We start from the raw sequence: 24,938 nt of genomic DNA on the forward strand, positions 1-24,938 counted from the left end.
GAATTATGCAAGAATCATGGGGGAAAAAATCATACTTTACATTGACAGTAACCCATAGTTTAATGACCTCAAGAGTTACTTACATTAACTGTACTCCACATATTGGATAGTGAGGCATCACCTAAATCTGTGCAGGTGGACAACAGACAAAAACAACTTAAAGGTTCTGATGAAAGGTCATCGACCTGAAACGTTATCTCTTTGTTTCTCTCTCCACAGATGCTGCCTGGCCTGCTGAATATTTCCACCATGTTCTGTTTTTATTTCAGATTTCCAGCAGTATTTTGCGTTTTGAAAAAGATGGTTATCTATCTCTTGCTGACATAGTCATTGTGTTTGTGGACTTAAACCATAGCAGAACATAGCAGAATATAACTGTTTGAATTTAAGGAATGATTGGCACAGAACACCTCAATCCTGTATAAACCATTTCCTTTAAGTTGTTTCTATTCATTATCCACCTACACAGATTGATGTGATGCCTCATTATCCAATTTGTAGAGTACATTGAGGTGACTACTGTATATGGTCCACGTCTCTAAGCCATACAGGACTGTTCAGTCACCTAAGAACTCATTTTTAGAGTGGAAGCAAGTCCTCCTCGATTTTGAGGGACTGCCTATGATGATGTAGAGTACAGCTAATGTACGTACTTTAATCAATGTAATACAATTCTTTCCCTGTGATGTTTGCACAATTCTATGTGGGCAGGCTGGGGCTCTTTACTCTAGAAAATAGAAGGCTGAGGGGTGACTGGATAGAGGTCTTAATTAGGAAAGGGTTTGATAGGGTAGACACAGAAGATGTTTCCACTTGTGTGGGTGACCAAAACTAGGGGATATAAATAAAAGATAGTCACTGTTTAAAAGCGCAGATAGCAGTAAAAGGATATGATGTAATTGGGATTACAGAGACATGGCTTCAGGGTGACCAAGGCTGGGAACTCAACATCCAGGGGTATTCAACATTTGGAAGGATAGACAGAAAGGAAAAGGAGGTGGGATGGCATTGCTGGTTAAAGAGGAAATTAATGCAATAGTAAGGAAGGACATTAGCTTGGATGAGGTGGAATCTGTATGGGTAGAGCTGCGGAACACCAAAGGGCAGAAAACGCTAGTGGGAGTTGTGTACAGACCACCAAACAGTGATATTGAGGTTGGGGATGGAATCAAACAGGAAATTAGGGATGCGTGCAATAAAGGTACAGCAGTTATTATGGGTGACTTTAATCTACATATAGGTTGGACTAACCAAACTGGTAGCAATATGGTGGAGGAGGAATTCCTGGAGCATATAAGGGATGGTTTTCTAGATCAATATGTCGAGGAACCAACTAGAGAGCTGGCCATCCTAGACTGGGTGTTGTATAATGAGAGAGGATTAATTAGCAATTTTGTTGTGCGAGGCCCCTTGGGGAAGAGTGACCATAATATGGTAGAATTCTTCATTAACATGGAGAATGACACAGTTAATACAGAGACTAGAGTCCTGAACTTAAAGAAAGGTAACTTCGACGGTATGAGACATGAATTGGCTAGGATAGACTGGCGAATGATACTTAAAGGGTTGACAGGGGATAGCCAATGGCAGACATTTAAAGATCACATGGATGAACTTCAACAATTGTACATCCCTGTCTGGTGTAAAAGTAAAACGGGGAAGGTGGCTCCACTGTGGCTAACAAGGGAAATTAGGGATAGTGTTAAATCCAAGGAAGAGGCATATAAATTGGCCAGAAAAAGCAGCAAACCTGAGGATTGGGAGAAATTTAGAATTCAGCATATGAGGACAAAGGGTTTAATTAGGCGAGGGAAAATAGAGTATGAGAATAAGCTTGCAGGGAATATAAAAACTGACTGCAAAAGCTTCTATAGATCTGTGAAGAGAAAAAGATTAGTGAAGACAAATGTAGGTCCTTTGCAGACAGAATCAGGTGAAGTCATAATGGGGAACAAAGAAATGGCAGACCAATTGAACAAATACTTTAGTTCTGTCTTCACTAAGGAAGACACAAATAACCTTCCGGAAATACTAGGGGAACGAGGGTCTAGCGAGAAGGAGGAACTAAAGGAAATCCTTATTAGTCAGCAAATTGTGTAAGGGAAATTGATGGGATTGAAGACCGATAAATCCCCAGGGCCTGATAGTCTGCATCCCACAGTAGTTAAGGAAGTGACCCTAGAAATAGTGGATGCATTGGTGGTCATTTTCCAACATTCTATAGATTCTGGATCAGTTCCTATGGATTGGAGGGTAGCTAATGTAACCCCACTTTTTAAAAAAGGAGGGAGAGACCGGTTAGCCTGACATCAGTGGTGGGTAAAATGTTGGAATCAATTATTAAAGATGTAATTGCAGCGCATTTGGAAAGCAGCGACAGGATTGGTCCAAGTCAGCATGGATTTATGAAAGGGAAATCATGCTCGACAAATCTTCTAGAATTTTCTGAGGATGTAACTAGTAGAGTGGACAAGGGGGAGTCAGTGGATGTGCTGTATTTAGACTTTCAAAAGGCTTTTGACAAGGTGCCACATAAGAGATTGGTGTGCAAAATTAAAGCACATGGTATTGGGGGTAATGTACTGACGTGGATAGAGAACTGGTTGGCAGATAGGAAGCAGAGAGTAGGAATAAATGGATCTTTTTCAGAATGGCAGGTAGTGACTCATGGGGTACCGCAAGGTTCAGTGCTGGGACCCCAGCTATTTACAATATACATTAATGATTTAGATGAAGGAATTGAATGTAATATCTCCAAGTTTGCAGATGACACTAAGCTGGGTGGTAGTGTGAGCTGTGAGGAGGATGCTAAGAGGCTGCAGGGTGACTTGGACAGATTAGGTGAGTGGGCAAATACATGGCAGATGCGGTATAATGTGGATAAATGTGAGGTTATCCACTTTGATGGTAAAAACAGTAGGGCTGATTATTATCTGAATGTTGACAGATTGATAAAGGGGGAAGTGCAATGAGACCTGGGTGTCATTGAAGGTTGGCATACAGGTGCAGAAGGCGGTGAAGGCGGTGAAGGCGGCAAATGACATGTTGGCCTTCATAGTGAGAGGTTTCGAGTATAGGAGCAGGGAGGTCTTACTACAGTTGTACAGAGCCTTGGTAAGGCCATACCTTGAATATTGTGTACAGTTTTGGTCTCCTAATCTGAGGAAGGACATTCTTGCTATTGAGGGAGTGCAGTGAAGGTTCACCAGACTTAATCCCGGGATGACAGGACTGACATATGAAGAAAGACTGGATCGACTAGGCTTGTAGTCAATGGAATTTAAAAGAATGAGAGGTGATCTCATAGAAACATAAAATTCTGACGGGATTGGACAGGTTAGATGCAGGAAGAATGTTCCCGATGTTGGGGAAGTCCAGATCCAGGGGTCACAGTCTAAGGATAAGGGGTAAGCCATTTAGGACCGAGATGAGGAGAAACTTCTTCACTCCAGAGAATTGTGAACCTGTGGAATTCTCTATCACAGAAAGTTGTTCGGGCCAGTTCGTTAGATATATTCAAAAGGGAGTTAGATGTGGCCCTCACAGCTAAAGGGATCAAGGGGTACAGAGAGAAAGCAGGAATGGGGTACTGAAATGCATGATCAGCCATGATCATATTGAATGGTGTGCAGGCTCGAAGGGCCGAATGGCCTCCTCCTGCACCTATTTTCTATGTTTCTATGTTTAATCCAATTAAGAAATTCAGGAGAAACTTCTTTGTCCAGAGAATGGTTAGAATGTGGAACCCGCTAACACTAGGAATAGTTGACGCAAACAGCATAGATGCCATTAGAAGGAAGCTAGATAAACACATGAGGAAGAAAGGAATCGAAGGCTATGCTGATAGGATTAGATGAAGAGGGGTGGGAGGAGGTTTGTGTGGAGCATAAACACCGGCACGGACCAGTTGGGCTGAATGGCCTGTTTCTGTGCTGTGGACTCGATGTCATTCTATGTAAATTTTAGATTAGATGAAGATGCTTGCTCCTTGTAATAGTGCTTCTTTCAGCTTTTTTTTCACACTGAATTCAATTCCAAAGAACTTTTTTCTATCGTTAATTAATCACTTTTCAGCCAACAGATGGGGTGTTTGATACTCATTAAATCACAAGAGTTAGATATAATAGTGATACTTGCATTAATATAGCACCTTATCAGGTCAAAAACTCTCAAGTTGAAATGTCTCAAAGCATGTCACACAATGAATTACTTTTTTGAGAGCAGTGTCAGTCGCCATCTTTCAAGCACAGAAAAAAACGTTGAATAAAAAATTCTGCAAAGCATTCGCGGATAATTAGTATGGGAACCGGCACATTCCCGTCAGCTGTTCCTGATTGTTTTGGAATGGTTCTCTTTTTTTAAAAACTAAAAGGTAGGTCTGAATAAAGTAAAAATAATTCTTACTAAAATGTATGGCATTTAATATATATTTATGGGGAGGAGAACTGCATGGATTCCCTTTTCTCTCTTCTCTAGTGTTCAACGGACTGGATTTTAGGCTTTTCTGTTTTCGGGGCGAAAACGGAGGCAGGTGGGAGAGTTACCGGCTGGGAATAGTCTGCACTTTGATGAGGAATTTTTCCCATCTGGGCGCTGTGTCAGGGGGTGCAGTGCGAAGAGAGGGGCTGCACACTTTGAGGTGCAAAAATGGGAAAGTGTTGAACTACAGTGCCGGGCTGTGTGCTCCGAGAGAGGCCGGGGGAGAAACCATAAAAAACACATCATTCCCAAAACATTGCCCACGCCATAACAACACAAAATTGCTGAAAAAATTAAAAGTACAAAGACTCGCACTTACCTTCGGAGTACTTTACCTTCTCACTGCTGCCTCCTGGACCGCATGGATCTCTGAGGCAGTCATTGCGGGCGGACGGAGCGGGCACAAGGCCAAACTAGTGCCGGTGTGCAATGAGAGGTGTTGTACACCTGACGCAGCTCTTCCCAGCACCACCGCAAAACCGGACCGGAGGATCGCAAAGGGGGACACGAGACCTGAACATCGCCTTTCACGCTGCTCTGGGGCGAAACCCAGAGCGCAAAGGACCGGAAAACCAAGCTCAATGTCTCTTCCCCTTAGAATACTTCCTATCTTTTAATAACTTGCTTTTGGGATGACCCCATTTATTGCCCATCCCTAGTTGCCCTGAGCAAGTGGTGATGGGCCTTCTCCATGATGTTGGGGAATTCCAGAATTTTGGTTCATAGTCATCAATCATCTGAAGTTTCCCCACTCAAGTTCCTAAAATCCAAATCCAAATTTCAATCCCTCCCACTCCATCTCATCCCTATATCCTCATTATTATGAAAGAACTTGCATTTCTTTTGCTCCTTACATGACCTCAGGACGTCCTAAGCCGCTTTACAGCCAATGAAGTACTTTTGAAGTGTAATCACTGTTGTAATGTAAGGAACGCGACATCCAATTTGCACACAGCAAGCTCCCACAAACAGCAATGTGATGTTCATCTGTTTTAGTAATGTTGGTTGAGGGATAAATATTGGCCAGGACACCGGGGAGAACGCCCATGTTCTTTTTAGAATAATACTATGGGATCATTTACGTTTACTTTTGAAGTGTAATCACTGTTGTAATGTAGGAAATGCGGCAGCCAATTTACGTGAGGGCAAAAGGTTTAACATCTCATCGAAAGACGACACCTCCAACAGTGCGGCACTCCCTCAGTACTGCACTTGGAATGTCAGCCTAGATTTTGTGCTCAAGTCTCTCGAGTGAGACTTGAATCAATGACCTTCTGACTCAGGAGGTGACAATGCTTTCCCACTGAGCCATGACTAATGCCACGTTCAAATTAAGATTTGCTGCACTGTCTCCTATTTTAATTATTTCCTAGGACCGTAAAATTATGAAGCTCCTTACCTTCCACAGCATCCCTCTTCCTCCCGAGTACAGGTTTTTAAAAAGCTGAGCTTGGCCTTACCTAATTACTATTTCTCAACTTGTCTGGTTTTCTCTCCTATTGGTTCCAATCTTCTTATAATAGCGACTTGACTCATCCCCTAGGTTTCCCAACTTTAAAAAAAAATGGGAATATGCTGTACGCCGAAGAGTTGAAGAGAAAAATTGATGATATCGTCCTCAGGAATTTGGTGACCCTGAACTTTATGGAGCGCTCATAAACACCCCGATACCAGTCCGAATCTCTCGCTGAATCTCAAAATGTATTTATTTTCCGTTATTTTTACACATAATGGGAATGGAGCAACAATACAATGGATTACATCAGAACCCAGTTTATTCCAGGCCCATCCGCCAGTATATATAAACAGCATTCAAATCGCACTTTCAAGCAAACTTTAAAAAAAAATCAGGTTAAAAGTGTTTCATCTTAAAATGCGATTGAAAATATTTTTAACTGCAATTTTTGTAAATCTGCTGCATTTTTTAAAAACCTGACTCAACGTCCATGTTTTCCTTGTCTGATAACGCTCCTGGGAAGCGCTTTGGGATGTTTTACTATGTTAAAGTTGCTATATAAATACAAGTTGCTGTTGTTGTAAATGCATTTGTGATAATAGTACAAGGAAAATTATACTTAACTGAACAAAATAGAAAGAAAAAACTGCAAGTGCTGGAAATCTGAACTTAAAACAGTGGAAATACACGGCAGGTCTGTCAGTATCCGATAAGAGAGTGAGTATAGGTTGGCACTTGGGAATGTAGACTTGGTCAGATGTGACAAAGCTCCGAGCTCAAAACTTCAACTACTTTTCTTTTTTCAGGTGCTGATGGGGTTGCCATGTATTTCCAGCATCTTTTTAAAAATCTATTTAACTTGCTAGGAATTCATATATATATATATATTGAGAAGCCAGATATTGCTGAATTCCACAAGGATCTGATAGCCATTCACAGTACCAATGGAAAATTGATCTCAATTCATAACATGGTTCCAACATCAACATCAAACACACTTTTGTTTTGATTGTATAGCATCAGGAATGTTTTAATAAAGTAATCAAAAAATCTCTATTGGTGATTACTGAGAAAAGCAAAAATATACAAAATGCCATCTGTAGCTGCTAAATTGATTTTCTGTTGGTTGGAACAAGACACCAGGCGTCAAAGATTTAACTATATTCATATGGCATCTTCTGACCACAATACCCATGACATAAAGCATATAGTCCTTCAGTTTGTGAATGTAGTGGGGGGGGGGGGGGTTCAGTGTCTGGTGACTATAAATTCAGATGTCATGGTTTAACAGAATTATCTGCCATCGAACTTCTGTGAATGTCAAACCGCTTCAAAGTCAAGCTAAGATTGAAATCAAACAGAAGGCATTAACTTTCTGTTTCAGTATTGGGGCATTTCAAGACTGTACTCACATAACCAATCCAAAGCACCTCCCACCACGACTTGAAATTTCTGTACCATACCACAATAGTCTGACCTCTCTCTCTCTCTCTCTCTCTCTCTCCTTTCTCTCGCCCTTTCTCTCGCCCCTTCTTTCAGCTCAGTCTTGTACTTTCAAAATCTGAACTTTAATTCTTTCGAAACTTTGAAAAATTGTTCAGTTCGGATAGACAAGTAGGTGCAACCATTCACTTAACCATCTGCTTGGGGGGGGCGGGAGGAAGGGTGGAGAGTGAGCGACAGAAAGAGAGAATCATCATTAACCCTATAACCTTCAACTGTAACCTCTATTGCTGTACAGCAGATTTCAAATCAGCAACTATGAAACAGTTATAAATAAAGTAGTCACTAACTAAAAGAGATATTTATAGAAGTGAAAGGAACCATGCAACCTTCCCGCCATCTGTACTGGTCCCTGAGTCAACTGTGATTTTAAAAAAAGGACTTCAGATTGACTGCCAGTCTGCGGATAAACTGTAACAGAAGAGAACCATTTCCTCCAAGAGGAAAACAGCAGCAGATCATAGGGAGAAAAACACATTTCACAGCTTTCTGCAACTTAATAAACACCTCGAATTTTTTTGGGAACCCGCTGTTTCCAATAAGTAACACAATTAAATATTTTTAAATGACTGTGATAAGATGTAGTTAGTCACTGCCTTTGCAACAGGTCCATTAGAGCAAAAATGCACAGTAGGTCAGTGTCTGAAAGAGGAAGATAAATATTGCAGGTGGGTCTGTTCAATGGAACTCTGTGTCTTAGGAGAGATAAGGTGCCATTTTAGTGACATACCTCTGATCCATTGATGAGAAATTCATTCAGTACAATTTCACAAAAAGGAAATTCTCAGAAAGGTCTTGCTTTAAGTATGTGGTTTAACACAGTGCAACAAATGCCTGTAAAAATAGTTGTTCTGGGAATAAGTAAGTGCTTGATATTAATATAGATTATTTGTATAGTATTGTAGTAAAACTAAGCATTGTAATTTAATGTGATTATAAATTTGCAGGAATGTAATTTCCATAGAAATGATAATCTGGGTTGAAAAAAGAACTCATTAACCTCTGTCTTTGTCACACACCATAGAATACTGTAATTAATCAACGAAGAGCAGGTTAACACTTGAAATGCAAATGAGTGTGGGATATCAAGTGCACAATTCTGCTCATTAGTTTATTGCAATACTCTAAGAACATAACGTAGAAATAGGAGCAGGAGTAGGCCATATGGCCTGTCGAACCTGCTCCACCAGTCAATAAGGTCATGTTTAATCTGATCTTGGCTTCACTCCACTTCCTCCCTGTTCACCATAACCCTTGACTCCCTCATAGTTCAAGGATCTGTCTATCTCAGCCTTGAGTATATTCAATGACTCAGCCTCCACAGCTTTCTGGGGTAGAGAATTCTAATGATTCACGATCCTCAGAGAAGAAATTCCTCCTCATCTCCGTCTTAAATGAGTGACCCCTTATTCTGAAACGATGCCTACTAGTTCTAGATTCCCCACGAGGGGAAGCATCCTCTCAGCATCAACCCTGTCAAGCCCCTCAGAATCTTATATGTTCCTGCTTTCTCTCCATACTCCTTGATTTCTTTAGCTGTAAGGGCCACATCTAACTCCCCTTTGAATATATCTAACGAATTGGCCCCAACAACTTTCTGTGGTAGAGAATTCCATATGCCCACAACTCTGAGTGACAAAGTTTCTCCTCATCTTGGTCCTCAATGGCTTACTTCTTATCCTTAGACTGTGGTCAATAAAATCACCTCTCATTCGTCTATAAGAAGGCCTAATGGGCCTTAACACTTATTTACAATAAATGTTAAATATCACAAGAGCCACAAAAAACAATCAATATCCTTACAGTCTTTAGTTCTGATGAAGGGTCACACACCCAAAACATCATAACCTATATTTTCTCTTCACAGATGTTGATTGGTCTGTATTTGCATTTGCAGTTTTTCTTTCTTTTTTATTAATATCTTTACATATACATCTCACAGGACTTCAAAACACCTCTCCTTCTACAAGTTTTAAAATCCCAATTTAGTCCCACCTAACTACTGCTTTGATTCACCTCTTCTCTCCTCCAGCACTATGGGCCTCCCTTGACCCTCCGTTTCTCAGTAATAAACATGGATGGTAAGTAGTGGGTAATATTTAATGTTATGTTTTGCCCTTATGATCTGTGCATCACAGAAATATGATCCAACCATACATGCCAAGCTAAAAAAAAACTAGCAAAACCTGACTGACAGCTTCAAAACACCCCAAAAAGATGACAATTTAACAATCTGCAAATCTATAATTACATGGGCTTTGCACCTTAACCTGTAGATATAAACTGCATTCCTTTACTTGTACTGGAGACTTCAAAAGCACAAGAACATGAAAGTCTGAAGCGAGAATCCAAACATTGAAGGATCAAACATTACATTTCGAGTGGGCTCTGGAGAGCTGATGTTCCCCATAGAAATTTTTTTAATATTAAAAATAAGTATTTTAATACTTGCCATTCCAACCTTGCCATGTGTTCTGGTGCTTCCCCTCATTGGGACTCTTGTGGTGTTGACTTCTGGGTTACCAATTGCCACTCTTTTTGGTCCAATTAAAATAGTCCCATGCAAATGCATGGAGCCCGAGTTGTTTTCGTGATAAAGAAAAAACTTGCATTTATAAAGCACCTTTCATGACCTGAGGACGTCCCAAAGTTCTTCCCAGCCAATGAAGCACTTTTGAAGTATAGTCAATGTTGTAAGATAGGAAACAATCAGTTTTTACACAGCAAGATCCCACAGACAGCAATGACCAGATAATCTGTTTTAACTGTTGGTTGTGGTATAAGTAATGGCCAGGACACCAGGTACACCTCACTCCTCTTCTTTGAAATAGTGCCATGGGATTTTTTTACACCCGCCTGAGGGCAGAGGGGACTCACTTGCAGCTTTGTTTGGGGTTATGAAGTCAGAGTGTACGTTTGAAGTGGGGCCAACGTTGTTTGGAAAGCAAACTCGGTTGTCAATTTGTACACAGCAAGCTCGCACAGAAAGCCTTGGGATAAATTACCAGATAATCTGTGGTGCTGGTTGAGGAATACATGTTGGCCAGGACACCATGCTATTCTTTGAATAGTGCCATGGGATCTTTCACATCCACCTCCAGAGAGCAGACGTTTTATCCGAAAGATGGAACCTCCAACAGTGCAGCGCCCCTTCAGTTCTGCACTGGAACGTCAGCCTAGATTTTGTGATTAATTCTTTTGGGTGGGATCTGAACCCACAACCTTCCGACTGAGACTGAGAGTGCTACCATTGAGCCACTAAGTTCGTTATGCTAAACTGAAAGGTTTCAACATTTAGTCACTGCGCCAGAAAGGTCTGCTGGTTTATCACTGATGATTCCTCGTTTTGCATTTACTGATGTTCAATGTACTTTGAATGTTATCTATCTTTGGGGATGGGGAGATCGAAAGATATTGGGTAATATTGCGACCAGTGTGGTGCTCATTGAGCAAACCTCTTATGTTGGAAATATTACTATCATAAAGATTTGTTAGGTTGAAGTGAAATGTGATTTTGTAATTGGTTAATAGAATCCCTAGTCGACTGTAGCCAGTGTGTAAGCCATATTCAATAGATCGGAAAATGGATTGCAAAATATAGTCGCATTTTTTAAAGTGCATGTTACTAAAATTGAATAACTTCTAAAAGTGACTGTTTTGGAATTATACATTTTTCTAATATGCGAGAAAAAAATGGCCGTTGTTTAATGTGGGATCTCGAAGTGAAAGTTGACTGCTTGAAAAGGGGTTTAGATCAGGGGTGCTGTACATATTCACACTCAACAAACTATCTTCTACACAAAGTTAATGAGACATTTAGGTGTTAGAATAGGTAGGTCTATAGTTTAAAATAAATAGCTAACCTATCCAATAGCAGAAAATAGTTGAACAGACACATTTACCTGTTGTACAGCACCAGTTAATAATTTGGATTTAGTGGGATGTGAAATGACGCTGGATGTCTGTTACTTTTATCCCCATATTCGCACAATGTCCTAGTTCTCTTAGAGGTTTTTAAATTTAATGTCACTGTCTTGATCATCCAGTATATGCATGAAAACACCGCAGTTCGTTCACATTAAATCAACCATCGACATTCAAACTGTTGGGGTTAACCAAATGGACAACGACTGTAAAGATAATGGACAGTTAATGAAACCATATTCCGTTACAGTGGGTGGGAGAGATCGCAGGCAAGATTTGCAATATCTCCTAAATCACAGAGCCAGTAAGTCGTTGAATTGGTCTGGGGTCTGTGTAAAAGGTAAGTCTGTATCTTAAATTAGCAGATTATGAAGATGGCGGGATTTTACTTGGGGAGCCGCACACTATGATTTGAGTTATGAAAAGTATTTGATTAAATATTGCATCCAGGTTACCAACCTGCTGCAACTAGTCTTATTAGCGGTGTACTGAAAAATCACTTCCTTTGTAAAAGTTGCCTTTTTGGGCGCCCTACAATTATTCACAATCAACAAATTAGATGATCTACATACCAGAAATGTTATAAAGATGGGAAGACAGATTTTCATGTAGGTACAACATAATTCAAATATATATATATATATATTAACATGCTGCTTTCTAGTTACACTAGATCATCTATGCTGCCAGGTCCTTCTCTGTCGGAGGGGTTCCATCATATGCAAACTGTGGGCTGTGTGTTTCTTTAATTTACTCTAAGAATTCCTTTGTTTTATAAACCTCATTTAATTCTTGTCTTTTTTGCTGTTTTCTAATTTTTACGGATTATTTTCAATGTACTTCATCAATTCTCGTTTCTGACCACCGGTTCCATTAATAGTAGTGTATCAATTTATGTCGGTTTACTTGGATCAGTGTTCGATTAATCCGAACTATTACACTTTCGACGGCATTTGAAGTAAGACGCTGACCTGGATGTATAGGCTCGTCAATGTTCTAACTACTGTGACGTCCAGAAAGGGTCTTTCTGTGATGAGTTAATGGCTGTTTAACTGCTTTCTTTGTTGTGGAGTGCAGGTGGGAGAGGTTGGTCACAATGGGGCAAGTTTCAGGTCAGTACTTGAACACTTCACACTCAATCAGAGCAGCTAATGGTTTATGCAAGAGGGCAGCTGTCTCAGTCCCAGTACACAACTGCATGGAGCTGCCTGCAACTCCTGTCTGGCTGCAAAATACAGGAAGGGGATGGATGGTCGGGGGTTGATAATATTCTTACTGGGAAAGTCGTTGAATTTTCCGTTTCCCATATTTGCTATCACCTTTATTTCAGGGACACGAGAGAGGGACTGTTTTCCTTCCTACTTTTATGTGAAATGGAAAGAAACATGCTAATGACTAGCATTTCACTCCAGTTTTGTTTAAGTTCTTTCGCATGTATTTTGTTAAAGGTTAAGACTTTTTTGGGAGGAGGGGGAGGCATTTTGTATAACCCATTGTCTTCCATTAATAATGTAATTTCCAGTTACTATAAAGATGGCAATTGTCCTTTGATTGTATTTGATTTTAATTCACCGTAGTGCTGCCCCTAATTCAAGGTAAACATGAATGAACAGGCTGAAGTGACTGAGCTGTTGTGGAGCAATTCACCTACACAAAACTGCCGTAAATTTCTAGGAAGACAAACTCAAAACGTGAGTGTGTGAGATCCGATTAACTAAAGTAATTGTTTTTTGTGGCTATTCTGGGTCCCCCCCACCCGTACCATTTTCGTCACCGCTCTTGGAAACGATGACTCCTTGCTATAGATTCCATGTTATTTATTATCAGCCTTTGACATGAATCTTGATTTATTTTTCGTATTTAAATAGGTCACGTGAGTTGATATTTTCCAAATTAACTGATTTTCGAAAATGGAAATATTGAACTGACCTGTGGATACTTAAGTTGCCTTTCAGATCATAGTTATTGGGGCTAGTAAAATAATCGTCAAAACACAGTTGGCAAATAGGTTTTAAATATTTCAGTATCTCGGAGCTGCTATAAATAACAGCATGAAACTAAAGTGAGGGGAATATTGAACTAAACTAAATGGTGCAAATTTAACAATGCCTAGTTGAAGTAAAATTGATCAAGATTTCTGGGCTGGTGCTGGTTTGAAAGATTGCCTATCTTGGAATTTTCTTTAAGACCCAGTTTTTAAGTTCCCACTTGCAGCACAGCAGGAGGCCATTCGATCCGTTTTGCCTGTGCCGACTCTTCGAAAGAGCTGTCCAATCCCTCCCACATATGGGGGCTTTTCTCCCCCATAACCCTGTAAATTCGTCCTCTTCACATACAATCGCCTTTTGAAATGCACGAGGCTTAGCAATCCGAGCCTCCTTTTCTAAAGACATTGAAAGATCATGTTTTCTATATAAAAGATTATCTTTGAATTCATACCACTCGGTTTCCCCCTTCTTTTCAACTCTCCATTCAATACACCCGAGCTTCCCTCATCCTCTCGCCCCCTTCCTTTGTCCTGGGCGGGATTGTGACAAATCAGCGTTCACGATGTAAATGACGCCTTACCCGAGACCAATGAGGTGCTAGCTGAAATTGACTAATAGGACCGAGCCAATCGGAGGTGAATGAGCCTGAGGCACCAGACTGCGATCTTTAATAGGAGCTGGTACCTGGGAGGTTGGTACAAGAAGTTTGACACAGGGATGGACATTATTATCTTTTAGTAGCTCCAGCAAAGTTAAATCACTTTGGGTTTTTTTAAAGTTTACATTTTTTTTTCTCCCTCTGGACAGTCCATGGGAGGATCGACTCTAAACTCCGGCTCCAACTTCCCCATCAGCATGTTGAACCAGCCCGAGTCCAGCGAGAACTTCAGTAAAGAAGCCGAACGGGATAAATCCATGCAAGACTACCAGGAGCTGAGATATGGGATGCAGGACAGGTTCTATTTAACGGGAGACCAATGCCCAAGCACCCCGGACTCGGTCCCCCTCCCGTACCCGAGCCAGCACATCTCGGGCGTGGGCAACGCCAGCAGGTACCTGAGCCCAGCCTTGCCCAACTGCCCTTACCCTGCCAACAGAGGGCAGGTCCCCGGAGCAGCGAGCTACCCGGCCCCGGGAGCCGAGGTCTATTCGGCGGGCACTGATTCCTTCTCGGCCCCCTACCCTCACCCCTTCCAGCGGACTTCCCTCTACAGCGTGCCGGGGTTGCAGGTATCCGGCAAAGTGCAGATTCTGCTCTGCAACTATCAGCTCTGGGCTAAATTTCACAAATACCAGACGGAGATGATCATCACCAAGCAGGGCAGGTAAGTGCTTTGATGGCTCAATTTATCTTCTTCCCAGCCCAATCCGCCCTGTTGAGGGAAAGCAATGAATTCAATGTCAAATTAAAAGTAATAAGCAGACGCTCTGACTGGTAACACGATAAACTCGACAAATGAGAAATTGCAACTATATTGTGCCTTTTCCCAGTAACGGCGCTTTCAGATCCGCTGCAATCCAGGACACTGCCTGACGTTTCTTGCTGTGACAGTCCGCCGGCTTTCCAGTCCCGGCACTTCGAGCTGCTTCATTTCTTCCACCCACTTTTATGTTTGCGAGGTGCTGAGGTTAAACGGGACTGACTGTAAACCAAACCAAGGGTTTCGGGATTACCTTTGACTGCGTGTGGTTTGCAAACTTAAATCTCTTCCGCTTTTACACTAAAGATGATAAATTATGTAGCGGATCGTAAGATCTGGGGCACAAAAAAATATAAAATGTAAACGAGCCTGACCTGCCCCCACCCGTCAGAACATTGCTTGTTTATAACGGTTGGGGGGTGACGATAAATGTGCTCCCTTTTAAAACCCGGATTCATTACTTCTCTCCGGATGGTCCAGAGGTTTACACCAGGGGTCCTTTAAGGCGAAATGTATCCCCATTTGCAGACGGCTGCACCGCAAATTTATTTAACTGATGACTCCAGTTTCACTCCGCGGCCGTTCAGTTGTCCCAAAATGAACCAGTAATCGCCCCCACCCCGACATGATCTGGTCGAACTGGCGGTTCCTGATTTAATGCGACAGCGAAGGTCCCGGGGGCGACAGGCTGAGTGGCAGAAGTTGTCCCCCACTCCTTTTCGGCGCAGCAGTTTGCCCCTTGGTGAACGCAAGGACTTCGGGAATAAACAGTTCCGTCGGGACACTTTATTCCACTTCCCGCAATAGGAAGTCCCTCGGCGATTAGCAACTTGGCAGGTGAATCAAAGCATTTCAAATCGGCAGAGCCATGAGCTAATGTAGGGCGGAGATTCAAGCAGGTAACCTGAGAGTTGAGGATCATTTGGAAAATTTCTACTGCAATCAGCGATTGTAATCGGCGCCTCTTCTAATCAATAAACAATATCGGTCTAAAGTAGCTCTGAATCAATTCGAAAACGTTCGGTGATTGAAGGCGTTAATAGATGGGTGATGGGAATGGGTTAAGATATGGCCTTCTCGTTCTCCCTGAAATTGAAATGAGTTTTTAAAAAAAAGTTGAATAGTGATTTCAGAAGTTTCAACAACTCCCCTCCCCCCAAATCTGAAACTTTTTGAAAACAAACCGTTCATAGAGTGCAGGTGGTTGCTTATTTTTCTGTATTTGAAGTGATCTGCTCGATAAACTAGTTTGAATGTGTGTAGGGAGGGGGAAGGAGACCCGATGTCGCACCTGTCATTCAGGTTTTCAGAAACACCCGATTTCCTGTAACTGAGGATGATTTTAAAGACACAATTTTCCAAACATTTTATTTAGTCAGTACATGTATACATTTAATGTTGGTATTCAAAGCGTTTATAGCATATTGACTCTGGCTGGGGACTGTTTAAACTGACATCCCACATCCCAGCGGTGCTAGAGCAGGTTCGGCTGCACGAAGCAATTTCTTTCCGCCAGTCTCTGCCATTTGAGAGATTGTGTTGATGACTAGGCTTGAGGTTTGTAAATTTAATCAACTGCTTTATTACCCGGAGCCCGCTGCGTGCTTGTGAGCACATGTCCCCGTACCACAGCCAATCTGTAGTCTGTGGTCTACACACAGGTTTGAGATCGACTGCCGTGTGATCGTTGAGTTATTGGTATCACTAAACCCAAAGCCATTTAACCCATTAAGTATTGGATAAAAAAAACTTAAGATCACATTTTTTTGTAAGCTGTGACTACATAGGAACACAGAAATTGCTAAAAAAAAATTACCCCAAAGTCCATTTAGTTCGCCTTCTACCATCCTGGTAATCTCATGATGCAACTGACCCATTTTTATGAAGCTCGTCATTCTTAATTCATAGTATTTTTTTACCCATTTTTCGCTTCCCCATCTCTTGTTGAGATCTTTGCTGGGCCCCGGGTTCCACAGGCACCTCCAGACATTTTGACCAAGTGAGCATATGAGGTGGAACAGTATGTCTAAAGATTATTAGATTCCAATGGGGAGGAGGGACATTTCCGCTAAATTCACTCGTCCTCTCGCATGACATATCCACAATATATGTCCAGCAGCAGCAAATTCATCAGGAGCACTGGTCCATTTCTCCTCCCTAACCAGAACCGAGAGTCCAATTGTAGCTCCTGTACTGCACGCATGCAGATAACTCGGCATGGACCAGGATATAATCTGGCAGCTTATTGGCCTGTCCAACAGCTGAGTCCTATTACTAGTACAGAATTTTCGCACAATTTTAACATAAACGAATGTGAGTGTACTACGATATTTACCACAGAAACCCTATGACAATACTTTTTTAGTGGGCTAGGATTCTTTTTTATTTTTGTAATAAAAATTTGCTGTGCCCTTTAGCACTAGGGTATCAACAGACCTAAAGAAAAGAACTTGCATTTATATATAACACCTTTCACGGCCTCAGGGCGCCCCAAAGGGCTTTGCAGCCCAGGAAGTAACTTTGAAGTGTAGTCACCGGTGTAATGTAGCAAATGGGAGTTGCGATCATTTGCAAAAAAAGAAACTGCATTACAACCTGTGCTCTTCACACACGGACAAACAGTGATTAAAACTTGATCGTGTACAGTAAAACAATCATTTCAACTCTACCTCTGATAACACGCACATTTCCTGTTTTAATTTCAGTAAAGATGCTCATGTTTAGCTAAATTCTAATCTTTTTAATCACGGCATTTTTAGATTCAAGGTCAACCCATGAATCTCAGTTTGGGGGAAAGTGTGTAAATGAGCTGATTTGACTAGCAGCGTTGGAAGAATACCTTTATGACGAGCTGTACTGTTTCATTTTAAGATGTTTCTTGTAAAATTGACGAGATCTATTATGGCGATATTTGCTGTGCAATCGTAGCTATTTGAACACGTAGCCTCGCCAGGGGCTATAATTGAAGAAAAGTGACATTCTCCCCATTCAAAAAATATTTCTACTAAAGTTATCTTTAAAAAAATATATATATTTTGTGAAATAAATTAAACAATTAAATAGGAGTTTGCCGCTGTGTACCGCTCCCGTTCTCTCTGTTCTGTCTAATGTATTTTCTCCAACGTATTTTTCTCCCTCCCTATTCTGTCTGTCCTTTTGTATTTTGCCTTTCTGTCTGTAATTCTTTTCATTCTCACTCCATGTTTTCTGTCCCTGTGTATTTCTTTCTCTGCCTATCCGTTTCTCTCTATCTCTGTGCCCACTCCATATTTTTGTTTCTCTCTCTGCATTTGTTTTCATCCTATTTTTTCATTATCCCCCCCTTTCTGACTTTCAGTTTTCTCTTTTTCTCTAATTTTGTTTCCCTTCTCCTTTCCTTGTGTACGCTCTCTTTCTCATTATTTCTCTCCGAGCCTATTTCTGCCTGTTCCCCGCCCCCCTTTTTCTATCTGTGTGCCTGTGTCGTTCTCTCCCCTGGCCAATATTTATCCCTCAATCAAAATCAAAATCACTAAACTATCAGGTCATTATCACATTGCTGTTTCTGGGAGCTTGCTGTGCGCAAATGGTGACGTTTCTACATTACAACAGTGACTACACTTCGCAAAGTACTTTATTGTATTTTGCTGTATATGCAATACCTCTATATCCTTCATTCCATCTCCCAATTATACCATCCCTATCTGAGAACAGTGATTCATATCAAAAATAGCGCATTTAACAATATTCCCGGGTACCAGGCAAGAAAGACACTCGCCAATCCACCCATCCACAGTATCTCATGAAATTATAGGAACAAAGTCAAAAAAAGTGGACCTCGCCATTGCTACAGCAGGCAATCCAAATATCAATACATCACCACGCCCAGAACTAAGGCCTGAGTAGTCTGTTTTATGTACTTTCTGTTTTATGTATACTTAATGCCATGTACTGAGGGAGTGCTGCACTGTCGGAGGGGCGTCTTTCGGATGAAACGTTAAACCGAGGCCCAGTCTGCTCTCTCAGGTCGATGTAAAAGATCACATGGCACTATTTCGAAGAGGAGCAAGGGCGTTATCCCGGGTGTCCTGGCCAATATTTATCCCTCAGCTAACATCACCACAACAGATTATCACATTGCTGTTTGAGAGAGATCACTGCACACATCACCGGCCATTTCCTACAGTGACAGCTCTTCACAAAGTACTTCATTGGATGTAAAGCGCTTTGGGACGTCCGCTGGTTGTGAAAGGCGCTATATAAATGCAAGTCTTTTTCTGTGTGTATGTTAAATCAGTACATTGGAATTTCTTGAAGAGTCCTATCTGTATTTTGAAGTAGTTTCAGCAGATACTAGCCTTGTGTATGTGTGTCTAACCTTTGTGTGCGCGCTTTCATCTCAATTTTACGGAAATGAATGTTAAAACCGCAAGTCGATTTGTGTGTGTGCACCTTCTCCCCAGCACTGAAACTCTTCTCCATGAACAGCACTGTATTCTAAATGTTTCTGCAGCATTTTGCAATAACCGCCGACTACTGCTCCTCCCACTGAGTATAAAGAGGGAGAAAAGCTAGCTGCACTTTCGTTGGGCGGATTGAGCTTTTGAAACGGAGGTGTAGAGATATTTGGTATGGAATAGTTTCTAAAAAGCAAGCCCCCGCCCCTTGCTTCCTCAGAATTGATCCCCGTGAAATGAGTAACTAGGAGGTGATTCATCAAACCGAGATCATTTTAAAAATAAGTGTAGGAGTTTATTTTAATCCTCTCCTCTTCAAAGAAATCGCCTTCCTCTCTTTCGCCCACTTCATTCATAACCGTCTAAAAGAAAAGTATTCTCTTTCAAGAATAGCTCACCCCCCTGCTCACAATTGAAATTTCTTCTAAATAAATCCCTTTGTGAGTAACGCCCTGTTGATGTGAAAAGCCTCCCCGTATTATCGCCCCTTCTTTCTGTGAATCTAAAACCGAGTTTAGCAGAATATGTACACCGTTTTACACCAGCTGCTTAGTTCAGTTTTAATCGGGTTGTTCGAGTCTAAATCTTCAGTTTGTTTAAGAAAGCGACCTTCTCGCAAACCTTTTATCACATTTTTCAGGGGATCGAGTGACACGTCGACGCTTCCTCGTTCAATGTTTTTAACCGGGTTTTAACTAGAGGGTTTTAATAGAAACTGTAGTGTTTGTCCTTGATGAGATGCACATATTTTTCCAAGTTCCCCTCTAGTGCACCAAATTATTGGTACTCAATTTCTATTTTGATGCCCTTAAGATGACTTAAAGACCATCTCAACTGATTATAAGCCGTATAATGCAGCACCAAGCCCGACCTCTGTACACTTTCTCTCGCCTCTACAGTGAAGCCATATTCTATATATATATATTATATATACCGAATAAAGTCGACCCTGCTGACTTAAGCAGACGTCTTCATTGCGCATTCCATTTCAAGGGAATGCTGGCAGAAAATAACACGGGCTTGCTCCTGTATTTGTGACACGCTTAACCCGAAATACGAACTGAAGCCTGCACTCTTGAACAGTCAATGTCCATCATCTGGAGCCTGCTGACCCTTTATTACACTCGGGCAGCTTGTTCTACCGAGAAAATAAAACTTGATCCATTCAACGTAGTTCCACTGTCTATTTTATGTTCACTGAGAAGCTCTCTGTAACTAGTAGTTGTGCCACAGCATTGCAAATAGTTAGCCATTACCAGTAATCGCTATAAATAAACGTTATTTATTCTGCAGTTCTGCAAGCTTCATAGCTTCGGTTCTGTCACTTCAGTGTGTAATAGCAATGTTTAAAGTATGGCAAACTTCTTCCAGAACACAGCAAGTTAAATGTTTCATTTTATAAAATGAATCACGTCACAATATATTTCTGTCCTCTGCATGTTCTGTTTTTTAAATTCATTCATGGGATGTAGGCGTCGCTGGCAAGGCCTGCATTTATTGTCCATCCCTTGAGAAGGTGGTAGTGAGCCTGCTGTTGTCTGTGGCCCCACAGTGCTGTTAGGGAAAGTGTTCCAGGACTTTGATCTAGCGTTCTGGTTTTGATTCTAGACTATTCCAGCGCACTCCTGGTTGGCCTCTCACATTCTACCCTAAGTAAACTTGAGGTCATCCAAAACTTAGCAGCCCGTGTCCTAACTCGCACCAAGTCCCACTCGCCCATAGCCCCTGTGCTCGCTCACCTACATTGGCTACTGGTTAAGCAATGCCTCGATTTCAAAATTCTCATCCTTTCAAAGCCCTCCATGGCCTCAGGCGCCCCTCCCTTTCTCTGTCATCTCCTTCAGCCCCACAACCCCCCACCCAGATATCTGCGGTCCTGCCGTCTTGAGCATCCCTGATTTATAATAGCTCTACCTTTGGTGGCCATGCTTTCTGTTGCTTGGGCCCCAAGCTCTGGAATTCCCTCCCTAAACTTCTCCGTCTCGCCTCCCTTTCCTCCTTCAAGATGCTCCTTAAAACCAACCTCTGACTAAGCTTTTGGTCACCTGCGCTATTTTCTACTTATTGCGGCTAGAGTCAAATTTTCTAACTCATAATACTCCTGTGAAACACCCTGGCATGTTTCACTACGTTAAAGGTGCTATATAAATACAAGTTGTTGTTCAGGTGGGTGCTAAAGATTCCATGGTACAACTAGAACAAGCCGCTTGCCCAGTGACCTGGCCAACACTCTTCCCTTGAGCAACATCACTAAAAGCAGATATGGCCAGTCATCATTGCTACTTGTTGAACCTTGCAGTGCACAAAATGGTGGCCAGATTTACCCACATCATAAACAGTAACAAAGGCAATTAGTTGCATGTGAAACACTTTGGGATGTTTCTAAGAGGCATCACAGGGCACTATGCAAATGCAAATTATTTCCAGATGTATCAAAATTAATGGTCTTTTTTCATTAATAGAGTTACACAGTATTTACAGCACAAAAATGGGCCATTTGGCCCAACAGGTCTATTCCTTATTTTAAATTGCTTATAATTGTGCCTGGAAAGTTTTTCTTTCTCCCCATTTCTGCTGTTGATGTGGTTCCACAGGGAGCTGGCTGCATTACTCATGTGGCCAATCTTCATGTGTTATGTCTAGACAATGAGTGACAGCAGATTCTCAGCCAACATTCTCACATGTGCTTTCTAGCTGGGGTGACTGGATGGTGATCAGAAGCAGGAGCTGTGGCCAATTATGCTTTGGCTAAAGATGCTGAGGACAAGAGTAGCATCGCCACTCTTGTTTTGGATCAAATGATCTAACTGAGCACTGCCCAGGAATTGAGTCCGAAACGGGGTCTGGAGGGAATGATAATTGATAATGATTGGTTAGGTCAGAGTTGGTTTTCTTGCATGTGTTTAGCAGACTGAATGATATAAATGCCCACTCTTGTTTACATATTATCCCATATTGCAACTTCTGATCATGTTTCAGTGAAGAGCGACAGTGGCTGTCTGGAAAGTTTTTGTATCATATCCACTGGAACTGTGAAAAATAAAGTATAAGATTTAGCCTGCAGAAACTTGGTTGCGTTTAGAGAAATATTTTGTACTACATCAAATGAAAGTGAATTACAGGCTGTCATGGGTGGTGGCAATAAATTGAGTTGACAAAATCTAGAACAGCAAACTAATTGTACAGCAAAGTGATTGCACAACAGCATGGAGAATTAAGGGAAGTTTTCTCCATTATTTTGGTACCAATATGTTAAATAATCCTTGTAACTAGGAAGCAACAGGTTTTTGGCCTAGTTTACTTCGAAAAAATTGAATCTTAATCTCTCTCTTTGATTACATGTACATTTAACTTCCCAGCATTATTCTGAATAGTATGGGTACAATATACATGTTTTTAGAACTGTTTTACCTGCAGGTTATTTCTATCCAGTGTTACTAATTCTCAGCCAATGTATAAACTTTAAAATCAGTGCTGCCTATCCTTGACTTCCGACCCTACCTTTGATAGCAAGGCCCAGACATTTGACATATTGAGGTGTACAGGCAGAGTTCAGCAAACAGACCGTTTGGATTTTTGATTAACTCAGCATATTGAAATATTTTGTAGGGAGAGGAGGCTGTCGGGTCAGCTTGTCTAAATATTTACAAAACAACATTGCGGTCTTCACGTGTGTTTAGATACTACCGGAGGCCTACAGCAAGTTTATCATCGTAACCTATTAGTCTCTGCAATGTTCCTGTGTGTTACAGGCACCGTGCTGTTTTCATTATTATTTTTCTCGTATAGTCGTCCACTTTGTGATTGCGTTGCAGTTTCTGGCTCTGCAAACTCTCCTGTACGTTGTATTTAGCGTGTCTGATATAACCATGCGTGTTCCTTCACACTGAATGTGTACAACAAGCTCCAGATAAATGCTCGCCTAATTTGACACGACACTATCCCCGGATTCTTTTATTAAACAGAACAGAACAGATGAATGCAATGGGAGCTTTTATGCTCAAATGAGCTAGTGTATTCACTTATTGTAAATGAACAGGAAATGCACGGCATGGCATAGCACAGCAAACTGGATAGAAAGGTTAACATTTCAGATAGACCCTCGAATTCTCAAATGTTTAGGCTGCCTTTTAGATGCAGGTTGATTGCTGCATATTTACAGCATTTTCTGCTTATTTCAGATTGTCAGAATGTCGCCCCCTCCCCCCCCACCTTCCTTTATCTCGTTACCCAGACTCATTTTTGTGTGTTTTGTGAATGAGTATGTGTGTGTGAGTGAGATCATACACCGCTGTATTTTACTGAAGTACTACTGTGTGTTGTTTATTTTTTTCAATGTTTGAGTGTTAAGAGCATACCTCTTCCTTGGCCTGTGCGACGTTGTTGCCAGCTCTGTAGTAGCACGTGTTGGTGTTGTTCTGGGAGTAGCTGAACTCTGAGTTACCCCAGTGCTGTCAGGAGACATGTTTATAAACCTGTTTAATGAGCCGCGGCATAGTCGGCCCTGCGGCTAGATGAGATCTAGCTTCTTAGAAGCAACCTTTCCTCAAACCGCATTAAATATGAAATAAAGCCCACTTAGGAGGGCAGGATTTGAAATGGCAATGCCAACTATTGTACCTTTTTCAATATTTGATTTGGGTGCGTCTTGAAAGCCACGATTTACACAGCAGTTGGCAGAATGTAAACTGGATCATACATATAAAATTGAGATGAACTCTGTTTTAATCTGTCATGCAAGGGAATTCCTAAATCCCACTGAATTCTGGAATCTAATCTGAGTCAGGTTGCCAATTGTTTTATAGATGTTTTACAATAGAAATTGATGTTTGTTTTTTGTTTCCCAGCCACTTACTATTGTATAGCTGACATTAGCAGCCATTCCATATCTGATCAGTACAAGGGACAGTTCACAAAATAAATTAGTATTTTAGACAGTGTACAAAACTGCATGTCATCCATAACAGTTCAGTGGGCTTTAGAGAATGCCCAGGAGACAATAGTTACCCAGAATTGTAATTTCTAAATGTGAGCATGTGCCTAAAGCCTAGGACTGGTTAGGTTAACTCTGTGTATGATAAATATATTGTACTCTACCCATTTCTTAAATAGCTCCGCTAGTAGCTGTTTAGCCACCAAACTTTTCTTGTCTTCTCTATAGAAAGTGCTGATCTGTGTCCACCCTTCCAATATTTTGTTCAAGTGCTGGTTCTTCATGTAGGAGCCTAAATGGTGATTATTGGTACACATGGGGGGGGGGGGGGGAGAATTGAAGCTGAGCCTAATCCCCACCCCCACCTGACATCCACTTTTGAGCAGAACTCAATGGAATCCTGGCCCATTCCTGTCCAGGTTAAGGGTGCTGAGGCCAATTGTAGCACCCTATGGCTAACTTCCATCTTCAATTCTAGGGAGATTAAGTGCCACACCAGAGGAGGGGGAGGGGGAAGGGGAAAGGGGAGAGGATACACAGCCAACTGACAATAGAATACCCCACGCTTCGGTGGTCAAAGAGGTGACAGCGCTATCCCAAATTTTTTTTGCTTTATTCTTTCAAGCTGCAGTTTGCAGGATGAAAGGTGTCCCGTTGACAACAATAACTCTCTACACAACTAACCAGTAGTTTATAATTACAGAGTAGTATTCAGCTACAAGTGTTCCCCTGAAAAAAGCAATGTTGTACAGCTTCCCCAATAACTCTGCTTCCTCTCCACAGATGCTGCCTGACCTG

At 41.5% G+C, this 24,938-nt stretch overlaps 1 protein-coding gene across 4 annotated transcripts in view; it reads left to right on the plus strand.

Annotated features, from left to right (window-relative positions):
* Positions 1-24,938, plus strand: part of tbx21 (T-box transcription factor 21) — a 119,241-nt gene that overhangs the window by 66,468 nt on the left and 27,835 nt on the right. Inside the window, exons 1-2 of one of the 4 annotated variants that reach the window (XM_070863976.1) lie at positions 13,019-13,053; positions 14,158-14,675. The exons of the other annotated variants lie outside the window; for them this stretch is intronic. Of the exons in view, the coding sequence (XP_070720077.1) occupies positions 14,161-14,675 (515 nt within the window). The 5' untranslated portion in view covers positions 13,019-13,053; positions 14,158-14,160. Of the gene's footprint in view, positions 1-13,018; positions 13,054-14,157; positions 14,676-24,938 lie in introns of those variants that run through there. 4 annotated transcript variants of the gene reach the window in all.

Source organism: Pristiophorus japonicus, chromosome 21 (assembly GCF_044704955.1).
Source record: "Pristiophorus japonicus isolate sPriJap1 chromosome 21, sPriJap1.hap1, whole genome shotgun sequence".
NCBI classification, from domain to species: domain Eukaryota; kingdom Metazoa; phylum Chordata; class Chondrichthyes; family Pristiophoridae; genus Pristiophorus; species Pristiophorus japonicus.